The sequence below is a fragment of the Etheostoma cragini genome, chromosome 7, assembly GCF_013103735.1.
Source record: "Etheostoma cragini isolate CJK2018 chromosome 7, CSU_Ecrag_1.0, whole genome shotgun sequence".
In the NCBI taxonomy this organism is placed as follows: domain Eukaryota; kingdom Metazoa; phylum Chordata; class Actinopteri; order Perciformes; family Percidae; genus Etheostoma; species Etheostoma cragini.
Window position 1 is genome coordinate 21,896,051 of NC_048413.1, and position 10,258 is coordinate 21,906,308.

Here is a 10,258-nt window from a genome sequence, read left to right on the forward strand (position 1 = left end):
TAATACATCTTTTCTTTGAATTCTATAAATTAGCAGTTTTATTTATGGACCATGAGTCTAAATAATAAAGGCTATCTATTTGAATGCTTTTGCCAATCTTCTACACGTTTAGGAGTGTGAAACTTAACAGAAAACCAAAACTATTTGTACTACTACTTTACTACTTGTAAAGTGCTGACCTAGACTTTAAACTATTCATTAATGTTTTGTAGCTTTACTATAAGCCATTCATAACACAAATTTATGGTTGTGAGTTTGTATAACCCTTTGGCTGGTGTTTATCCTCCTATTGCATTGCACTTTTTAAAGGAGAGAAAGAGATGATTTATAAACTGAAATATTAACCTCTAGATTACCTGTTTATATGCAGCTGGTCAGTAGATTCTCTGCAAACCAACAAATACCTCTGTAAATTTAACATTAATGATGACTTCATTACACTAAGTGTCCCAGTTAGCCATGTCAGTGAGTTATTTTGGACAATACCAGAGCCCTGGAACTGGCTCATAAATAAAATGCAGCCATCATTAATGTTACAGATTCCACCTGTTTTTCCAAATCAAAATGTGTTATGAAAGGTGACTTTTTGGCAATTAGAAATGTCCCATTATATTCTTCAATATTGTTCATTGCAGTGTAAGCTGCAAAGTTGCATAATTTTTTTCTTTCCTGATCAAAACCATTCAATTTCTAAAATGAGCCCATGACATCTTTTAATGAACACACATTTAAATATGTACAGTCGGAATACAATTTCATAAGCTTCTACCAACGAGCCTAATTCAACAGAGCCTAGTATTTTTACGCTGCAGACAAATGGCAGGAATGTGGTGCAATATTGCATCACTCAAAGTATTTCACTTAGGTCTTTCCAGCACCCTTTTCTCACAATCTTCTGCCTTTCCCCTCCTCATTAAATCCCACTTACACACTCACTGAAACCACAGAAATGTGCTGATGTATGCATATGTTTCTTGTTGGCTCTTCTCTGCCTCTTTACTTAGTTTAAGGTATTATTAGTGGAATAGTTGAGCCAGCTGGATAGTCATATGTTCACGAAGCTGCTGCTTTCTTCTCTTTGTAAGTCGCCATCATTTTCTTGATCTCTGCGATGGCCTTTCCTGGGTTGAGTCCCTGTGGAACAGTGTTTCAGACAGTAAAAAACTAAACCTCTATTAACTCTACAACAGTCAGAGTGAGAATGTTTTAAAGTACCTTGGGACAGGTCTTAGTGCAGTTCATGATAGTGTGGCAGCGGTAGAGAGAGAAGGGGTCCTGAAGTTTAGACAAACGTTCCTCGGTGAATTCATCACGGGAGTCAATCATCCACCGGTAAGCCTGTTTGATAATAACATAGTTGTCATCTCTTGTTTGCTCCATTGTGAATATATTTTGAATCAACTGTTAAAGTTTGAGCTTGAGACCAAATTACCCATGTCATGCACTGACCATGACATGAGCCGACATGATACCTAGTTGTGCCTCGAAGTATAACCTCAGCTGGAACAATGCTGAACATCAGCATGTTAACATCTACTAGTTGACAGTATTGTGCTGAAAGCACAGATGAGCCTTAGTAAATCTGAGGCAGTTAAAGTACACCTGAGTACAAGATGTACAAAACAGCCACCTACCAGAAGATAATCTCATTAAACATTAACAACATGGCCTTTTCTCTGACACCACTCTTGTGCTTTCCTTCACTAGGGTGAAGATCTACCAAATGTTTTCTCTCTTTGGTTTGTTATGAGCATTACAGGCTTACAAGGCCTCTTGTGTGGCTCTGGACTTTAACTCTTGTTACCACATATTATATTTTTAAGTTACTGGGGACATGCATCTCACAACTAAATTTGATTACACACCTGCATTAGGACAGCAGGTCCCAAGTATTTGTCTCCATTCCACCAGTAGCTGGGACAGCTGGTGCTGCAGCAAGCACACAGGATGCACTCATACAGGCCATCCTGTTGGGTTAAGAAGACTGTGACTCCACAGACAAATCCTGATACTATCATTAAATGTGTAATTCTGCTAAATATTTCCACTTGCAATACATCAGACACAAGACAGGTTGACAAATGTGTGTAATCTGGCTAAAATCCTAGTTATGTAATGAACACTGTGGCCGGGATATTCCTGCAGCAGCAGGCCTTATTTCAATTGTGGGAGGTCTGTTTTTCTTACAGTAAGGAGTTGGTTTATTTAAAGATTATTTTTGGGGGATTTTCCCTTTTATTATAATGGATAGTCTTGAAAGGGGGAGAAAGATGGGGATAAAACGCAGCAAAGGGCTGCAGGTTAGATTCAAACCCGGGCCGCTCTAAGACTCCCTTGGGAGAACACTTTTATTGGGTGAGCTAGAGGTCACCCCAGGCGTTGGTTTATTTACCAGTTTTTGCCTGTCCTCCACTGACTGGAAATACTGCTCCTTTCCTTCTTGAGTGTCATCTTTCTTTTTCAGGTAGGGCTCGATGGATTTGTACTGTGCATAGAAGTTGCTCATATCCTGTTGGAAATCATACAAGAGAGAACTAATAACAGGCACTCTGCCAATAAATGCATCATAAATATATTCCTTTTTAAATTCATGTCACTTTCACACACTGTTCATCATCATCTGCTGTAGGACTTTCAAATATGGCTGTGGAAACAAACTTTCTACACTTGTAGAACTTACAGGCACCAGATCTTTCACCACATACATGTGCGGGAGCGGGTAGATCTTGGTTGGTTTGCTTGTGTTGCTGTCAATTTTGTTAAGGCATGCCAGTGTGTTGCCTCCATTAATGTTCATGGCACATGAGCCGCAGATACCTAAAGGAATACGCAACAATGGGTCACTGACATCTGGCACAAAGGTACATTTAAACAAACCGGTTCATTTGTCCAATTTATTTGTTTTGTTTTTATCAGAGTGAAAATTGTTTACAATATTATGTGCATGCTTAATCTATACTTTGTTTCTTACCCTCACGGCAGGAGCGTCTGAATGTGAGCGTGGGGTCAATCTCATTCTTAATCTTAAGTAGAGCATCCAGCACCATTGGACCACAGCTATATTGACGAAAACAGGTCAATAGACTATGACACTTATTGAAGAAAATGCAGCTCGGCAATGTACTGCTCATGGATGTGGTTATGACTTACGTGTTGAGATTGATTTCATATGTCTGCATTCGTGGTTTATCTCCAGCGCAATCTGGGTCCCAACGGTAAATCTGGAACTTCTTGATCCTGGGTTCAGGAGCCGGGGCAGCGGCCATCTGAGCATGCCGTACCATCTGTATCGCAGATAACAAACAAGAGCTGCAGAACATGATATGACTCACAGAGAAGCATCAAAAGGAGATTCTACAGTTGGCCTAGTAATTGGTATTTTCTTTGTTCATCCCTTCTAAAAAAAAAGCACTTCCTTTTAGGTTAGAGTAAATTAAAGAGCTATAAGAGCATGAGGTATGTACGAAGGAACACATCATAATGTGACCTGGCTGCTGTTTACGTCAACTGAGGCTAAAATAGGAAGCACATGGTAATTCTATCCTGTAAAACCAGGGATACTACTGGTACTAATACATCAACTCATGCTAACAACTACAAAGATGGCAACTAAAGAACTGACACTTAGTGCTTTACAGTACAATTGGGAGGCAAACGATAATAATTCAAAACATAGGTACCATAAAATCAAAACAACCCAAATAATATAATGTCAAAAGCCTTTGTAAAAATATGAAAACTACAATAAGAATCTTTGAGACGTCGTGTGTACTGCTTTTTGCATAAGACGGTATAGAGTCTCCATCTAGTGGCAGCTTGAATGAACTAACATAAAAGTGTTACAAAATCACTTCGCAGACGGATACATAACTGTGACTTTCAAGACAAAGAAAGATGGACTTGAGCATAAAAACTTAATTAGTTTATGAGAAGTAGACATCTTTATGAAGCCTAACAGCTATACATAAGCTTCTAGCTTCTATACAAGCCTTTAATGGATGAATAGGTCATCAGCATTTATTATGGTAGGCTAGGCTTTATTGATAATAAAACGTGGGCTGCAGTTTGCTGAAGGTAAATACTTATATATTCACACTTTACAGTGAATCAGATAGTACTAGAATAGGTTTAAATTATGTAACATGTACACACACATACACACATACACACACTTACACACCATACACTATTTAAAAGAAACCCAAACATGTCTGTTGTTACTTCTTACAATGAATAAAAATATGATGTACTCACCACCATCGAGCCAGAATTCCTAATAACCAAAACACTTCGACTGAAGGCGCCACCAACCACCGACATGTTTCTGACTGGTTGAGTTTGAGCAGAGCCGGGTTAGCTATATATTTGGTTTGAGTTTGAAACACAGAGTGAACTAGACAGCTCACTCTTCTCAACTAGCCTACAGTATGTAAGCCTCTCTCTCTCTACGTGCATCCAATTGACGTAAGGGGCGTGAAGTGCGCTACGGTTGTTGCCTTTTGCAAGCTCGTACCATTCTCATGATGCATCCATGGCATCTACCCGGCTCTTTCTTCAGACCACAAACTGGCACTCAGACATTCTGTTCTGCAGCCCAATAGTAGACAGTAGGCAGTATATGACAAGGAAATATGGCATCGTTCAAGTTTCGAAATAAAAATCCATGCTTTACACATGCTTGGATCGTAAGTGTACACTTCAGCCATGAATATTCCATATATCCGACAACACCTGAAGGCACCATAAATGAGAGCCTCTTTCACAACCAACATTGCTGTAAACCAGGGTCAGTTACGTATACATCCATAACTGAAAACATGCGTCTATGCAGGTGCAATTACCATATAACAGGTTGATGATAATAGTTATAATTTTACTTCCCTCCCAATCGTTCTTATTTGATAATAGTGAACTTTTACTGATTTAAGTATAGCCCACATATATGTTTGCCCTTTATAGAATGTATTCCATATGGGAGTATTTTTTAATATTGTACATTTTTCTCATGGATTCCTTCTTTGTCTCAATGTGTAATTTTAATCAAGTACTTTAGATACGATGTTATACTTAGCACGCATTACAAAATATTTCCTGGACCTATCCATTTTTATATGCAATATGCCATTAATGATTTCCTGCCACAATAGTCCAGTTTCTGCAAACAAATCCCTTAAGTTAATAAGTAGTCCCTTTTGATAGACTCCTCACTGTGTGTTGACTTTTCAAAGGCCAATACAAAAGATAAAAGCCACTCTGTGTGATTGTAGTATGTCTATTTTATGTATGTAATGTAGTAATGTAATGTCTGCCAGTCTGTTCTCATTCAATATGCAAGACTAGTCCGGGACAGAGATTTACACAGTAAGCTATTCAGATGGGAATGCATTTGAAGGTCGAGGGAAAAACTCATGTACTCATGTAGATTTTAATGTATTCAATGGTCTTTGTTCACATGGTCAATAAAATTGAACATTCACAACTCACTCTTCAGATAGGAAACATGCACACATCAAATTAGTTTACACAACCCTTATTTTCACACAAATAAACATATACAGATAACAATACACTAATAAGAACCCCTGGACTTCACAGTTATAATAGCCTACATGATATTCAAATATTAATAATAGGGCCTACATAATACTACGTGGATGTGTACAATATCAGAGGCAGCCTGAACGGATTTTTCTTTCCGAAGTTTTGTTCAGAATAAAGACATATAGCAGGATATAGAACTCCACTTAACCAAAACTGACATTTCCGTTTGAAAGAACATTGGTCTGATTTTCGGGATTATTTCTTATGGATTATTTTAATCATCTATTTCATTTGCCATGAATAACGGTAATAAAAACAGCGCATACATTACCCTAAAACAAGCTGGGAATGGAACATTTTGTACAACAATCTACCGTATATGACTTGAATAAATTCCTCCTCTGTCTTTCCGTTTCACAGTGTATAAAACGTTCATCTTTGTTTTATTTCGAAAGGTTTGCCCGGAAGTGTTTTCACCTGTTGGTGTACTTGACTCTGGTCCAACAAGCATGAACAACTCGACAACTGTGGCGAAGGCTTTAAAACTTCAAGTACTGCAGCCTGTTGCTCCGGCGCTGTTGAGGCAGCATGTCTTGGCTCTTCGGCTGGGGGAAGGGCTCCGGTTCGCCGCCAGCGGACGAGGAGACAGCGGCCGCTCTGGCTGAAGGAGCCGGAGGTGAAGCAGGAGATCCAGGGGGAGGCAAACCCGGTGTTCCGGTTTAACGAGAGTCCATGTTAACTGGCGACCGTCAGCATAAAGCGTCTGTTGTTGTCGTAGTTACGACAGCTGTTGAAAACGGGAAGAGAATACGTAGCTGTCCGCGTGGATGCCTTTTTGTTAAGTTGTCATTAAAATGTAAAACATAACGACGTGTACATTATCTCTCTGATTTGTCTTTGGAGTCTAGTCTGAAGAAACTTTTTAATATTAACTATATTAACTACTTTTAATAATAACTATTTAATAAAACGTATTCTAGACATTAACAGGAAGAGCAACGCTGTGTTCCTGTTTTCCTTAACAGCAAGTCACGTTCCAAACGCGACGGACAAGTTTCTTCAGACTAGACTCCAAAGACAAATCAGAGAGATAATGTACACGTCGTTATGTTTTACATTTTAATGACAACTTAACAAAAAGGCATCCACGCGGACAGCTACGTATTCTCTTCCCGTTTTCAACAGCTGTCGTCACTACGACAACAACAGACGCTTTATGCTGACGGTCGCCAGTTAACATGGACTCTCGTTAAACCGGAACACCGGGGACAAATGGAGCAACTTCGACCCGACTGGGCTGGAGAGAGCTGCAAAAGCTGCACGGGACCTCGACAAATCACGTGCGTCATTTTAATAGCATTTAACAAGCTAGGCTATACTCTTTTTCTTTCGTAATTGCAATGAATATATTTTATATTAGCCACAGTAATTGGATAAACTTTCCTAATGTGGAAATTATTACCATGGTCGGTTAATACTTACAAGTCTATGGTTGGTACGTTCTGTTCATTTCTGATATGGTCCCTTGCGTCGAATTCCACAAACAAATGTCAGGTAGAAACTTTAGTTTCTACTTTGCAAATGTGCAAACTTTAAATAACAGGTTGTCACTAATGTGCACTGCCTAACTGTCGAGTGTGATCCTTTAATCGGCATACGTCTACCAAATTTAGCGGTGCAACATAGATAACCTTTCAACTGGTTAACCTCCACCAAACACCGGAGGCCAGGGTCCGCAAAAGCTACGAGCCATGTTCTGCCTTGATGTGATGTACACCGAGGATATCAGAATACTATAACAATTATTTAATCTAGAGGTATGTGTAATATGGGAGTCGTTTTAAATGGGTTGGCTTGCTGATTTCCCATGGCTGCTCAGATACATTTTGTTTAACATGTTACGTCTTTGCTACAAGTTTGCATGCTTGTTTGAAAAGTTCATTTCTAAAAGCCATTCTGGAAATGGATAAACCAACACTAGTTTGATATTACCTTAATACAAAAGCATTTTTTTAATATATATAAAAACGCAAATGTTTTTGCAAACCCTTCAATTGACCTCCACATTTTTTTTTTTTGTGTGGGGGGGGGGGTCGTTTGCGGCACATGAAGTGTCCTGGCAAGCTCAGCCCCTCACCTGTCACATACGTCACGCCCTTCATGTCAGTAGTGCAGTTGAACATGCTCACTGCTGTTCACTGTATGGGGGTATTTTGCCTGTCAAGCACAACAGCTCCACCAGATCCTCCACCCTGACCCTCACCACACTTTCCCCTAGGGCTTCTTGAGCTTCGAGCTGCCGTCCATGATGGGGAGACCTTCACATCCGTCCAGCACCACCACGTTCAGGAACAGCTTCATTCCACAACATTATTTTTTTGAACATGCTTTAAGCTCATCGCATGCCACTTTACCCTAAAACCGCCTATCTTTATATAACGTTTTAGTGTGTGATATACATCGATATGTTTCAACTAGAACTATTTTATGTCTTCGATTCTTATTTAGTGTTTTTTTCTCACTTTTCTTAACAAGTTAAATTAGCATTGTTGAAAGTAGCCTGAGGCCCAAGACGGCTTCTGCAGTGATTGTGCACCTGTAAATAAATAACTTAAATATAGTACATATTTACTTTATTTATTATTTATTTTTTTAAATAACTGCCGTGCTCTATGCAAACGCACTAACAGGCTGGTTCGTGTCATCTTGTAGTGCCAGTTTGGACCCATCTACCCAAAAGTGTAACTATAATTGGCCTTGTGGTTAAACTTTAAATAGTTAAATGAATAAAGCAGCATAACTCACTGTTTTATTTATTTGAAATGTCAACAGGACATGCCAAAGAAGCGCTGGCCCTGGCTCGTAGGCAGGAGCAGACTGTACAGTTGGAGCATGAGAGTAAAGTGAAAGTAGGTGTTGGTGGAGGGAGATTCTTTGTACAGTGCCTCACATGTGATTGGGTGATCAACTGATACAGTGTTCAGAACAGGTAAACCCTGATGTTACACATAACACAAACGAACCCCCCCCCCCCCCCCAACAGGAATATGAGGCAGCTTTGGAGCAGCTGAAGGGCGAGCAGATCCACCTCCAAGGTGAGGAGAGACGCAAAACACTTGCAGAGGAGACCAAGCAAAACCAGGCAGTATGGAATGAACACCGCACACACCTTGCCCTTCTTCACCCGTTTCACCTACCAGATGTACCATGTATATTTTTTATTTATTGAATTATTTTCTAAATCGCCTCCAGAGGGCACAATATCAAGACAAGCTTGCCAGACAGAGGTGTGATGACCAGCTCAGGCAACAGGTAAACCTTTTAAAAACACTTGAAATGAACACCTGAATACCTAAAATGGAGCATTCCTCATGTGTTCTTTTTTTAATCCACAGCAATTTCTCAATGAAGAGAACCTCCGCAAACAAGAGGAATCAGTTGTGAAGCAAGAGGCCATGAGAAAAGGTAAAGATAAAACCAAATTCACCCTTGCATTTATTATTCATCCACTCATAATGTCATGCAAAACATCTCCTTTATTACCCTACTCCAAGATACTCTAAGTAGGATTTGTGCTGCTCCAAAACAAAGAATGCTGAACATGTGAAAGGGGAGAGAGAGGGGGAGTGACATGCAGCAAAGGGCCGCAGGCTGGATTCAAACCTTGGCCGGCTGCGTCGAGGAGTAAACCTCTGTATGTGGGCACCCGCTCTACCAACTGAGCTATCTGGGTGCCCAAAGAATTTTCTTTTAATTTAACCACAAAAAACCCACAAATAGACCCTTTTGTAATGGTGTTGTAGTAATTTAATTAAGAGAAACTGTGTCTTTTTAAATCCGTTTAATCTAGTTTTGGCATGGTGTTAAGTTATACCACCATGATTTACAGTGGTGTGAAAAAGTGTTTGCCCCCTTCCTCATTTCCTGTTCCTTTGCATGTTTGTCACACTTAAGTGTTTCGGAACATCAAACCAATTGAACAATAGTCAAGGACAACACAAGTAAACACAAAATGCAATTTTTAAATGAAGGTGTTTATTAAAGGTGAAAAAATATCCAAACCATCATGGCCCTGTGTGAAAAAGTGATTGCCCCCCTTGTTAAAACATACTATAACTGTGGTTGTCCACACCTGAGTTCAATTTCTCTAGCCACACAGGCCTGATTATTGCCACACCTGTTCACAATCAAGGCATCACTTAAATAGGAGCTGCTTGACACAGTAAGGTCCACCAGAAGATCCTTAAAAGCTACACATCATGCCGAGACCCAAAGAAATTCAGGAACAATTGAGAAAGAAAGTTATTGAGATCTATCAGTCTGGAAAGGGTTATAAAGCCATTTCCAAAGCTTTGGGAATCCAGCGAACCACAGTGAGAGCCATTATCCACAAATGGCGAAGACATGGAACAGTGGTGAACCTTCACAGGAGTGGCCGACCGCCCAAAATTACCCCAAGAGCGCAGCGACGACTCATCCAAGAGGTCACAAAAGACCCCACAACAACGTCCAAAGAACTGCAGGCCTCACTGGCCTCAGTTAAGGTCAGCGTTCATGCCTCACCATCAGGAAAAGACTGGGCAAAAATTGCCTGCATGGCAGGGTTCCAAGGAGAAAACCACTGCTGAGCAAAAAGAAAATCAAAGCTCGTCTCAATTTCTCCACAACACATCTTGATGATCCCCAAGACTTTTGGGACAACATTCTGTGGACCGAT

The 10,258-nt window shown here is 40.0% G+C and overlaps 2 protein-coding genes across 3 annotated transcripts in view; one reads left to right on the plus strand and one right to left on the minus strand.

The window, feature by feature from the left end:
- Positions 1-862: 862 nt before the first annotated feature.
- LOC117947555 (succinate dehydrogenase [ubiquinone] iron-sulfur subunit, mitochondrial-like) lies at positions 863-4,496 on the minus strand. 2 transcript variants are annotated; one of them, XM_034876597.1, is made up of 8 exons: positions 4,255-4,496; positions 3,151-3,284; positions 2,972-3,057; positions 2,681-2,817; positions 2,393-2,509; positions 1,866-1,967; positions 1,216-1,338; positions 863-1,134 (listed from the first exon to the last, which is right to left on the minus strand). In XM_034876597.1, the coding sequence occupies exons 1-8, from the start codon at positions 4,318-4,320 to the stop codon at positions 1,054-1,056; spliced, it is 846 nt and encodes a 281-aa protein (XP_034732488.1). In that variant the 5' UTR covers positions 4,321-4,496; the 3' UTR covers positions 863-1,053. The 2 variants fall into 2 exon arrangements, with proteins under 2 accessions (XP_034732488.1, XP_034732489.1); XM_034876598.1 differs by having other exon boundaries at positions 4,258-4,418.
- A 1,501-nt stretch (positions 4,497-5,997) lies between these two features.
- Positions 5,998-10,258, plus strand: part of LOC117947531 (ATPase family AAA domain-containing protein 3-like) — a 10,690-nt gene continuing 6,429 nt past the window's right edge. Inside the window, exons 1-6 of the mRNA XM_034876539.1 lie at positions 5,998-6,247; positions 6,804-6,881; positions 8,374-8,450; positions 8,585-8,686; positions 8,794-8,853; positions 8,937-9,006. Coding sequence (XP_034732430.1) covers positions 6,130-6,247; positions 6,804-6,881; positions 8,374-8,450; positions 8,585-8,686; positions 8,794-8,853; positions 8,937-9,006 — 505 coding nt within the window. The 5' untranslated portion in view covers positions 5,998-6,129. The remainder of the gene's footprint in view (positions 6,248-6,803; positions 6,882-8,373; positions 8,451-8,584; positions 8,687-8,793; positions 8,854-8,936; positions 9,007-10,258) is intronic.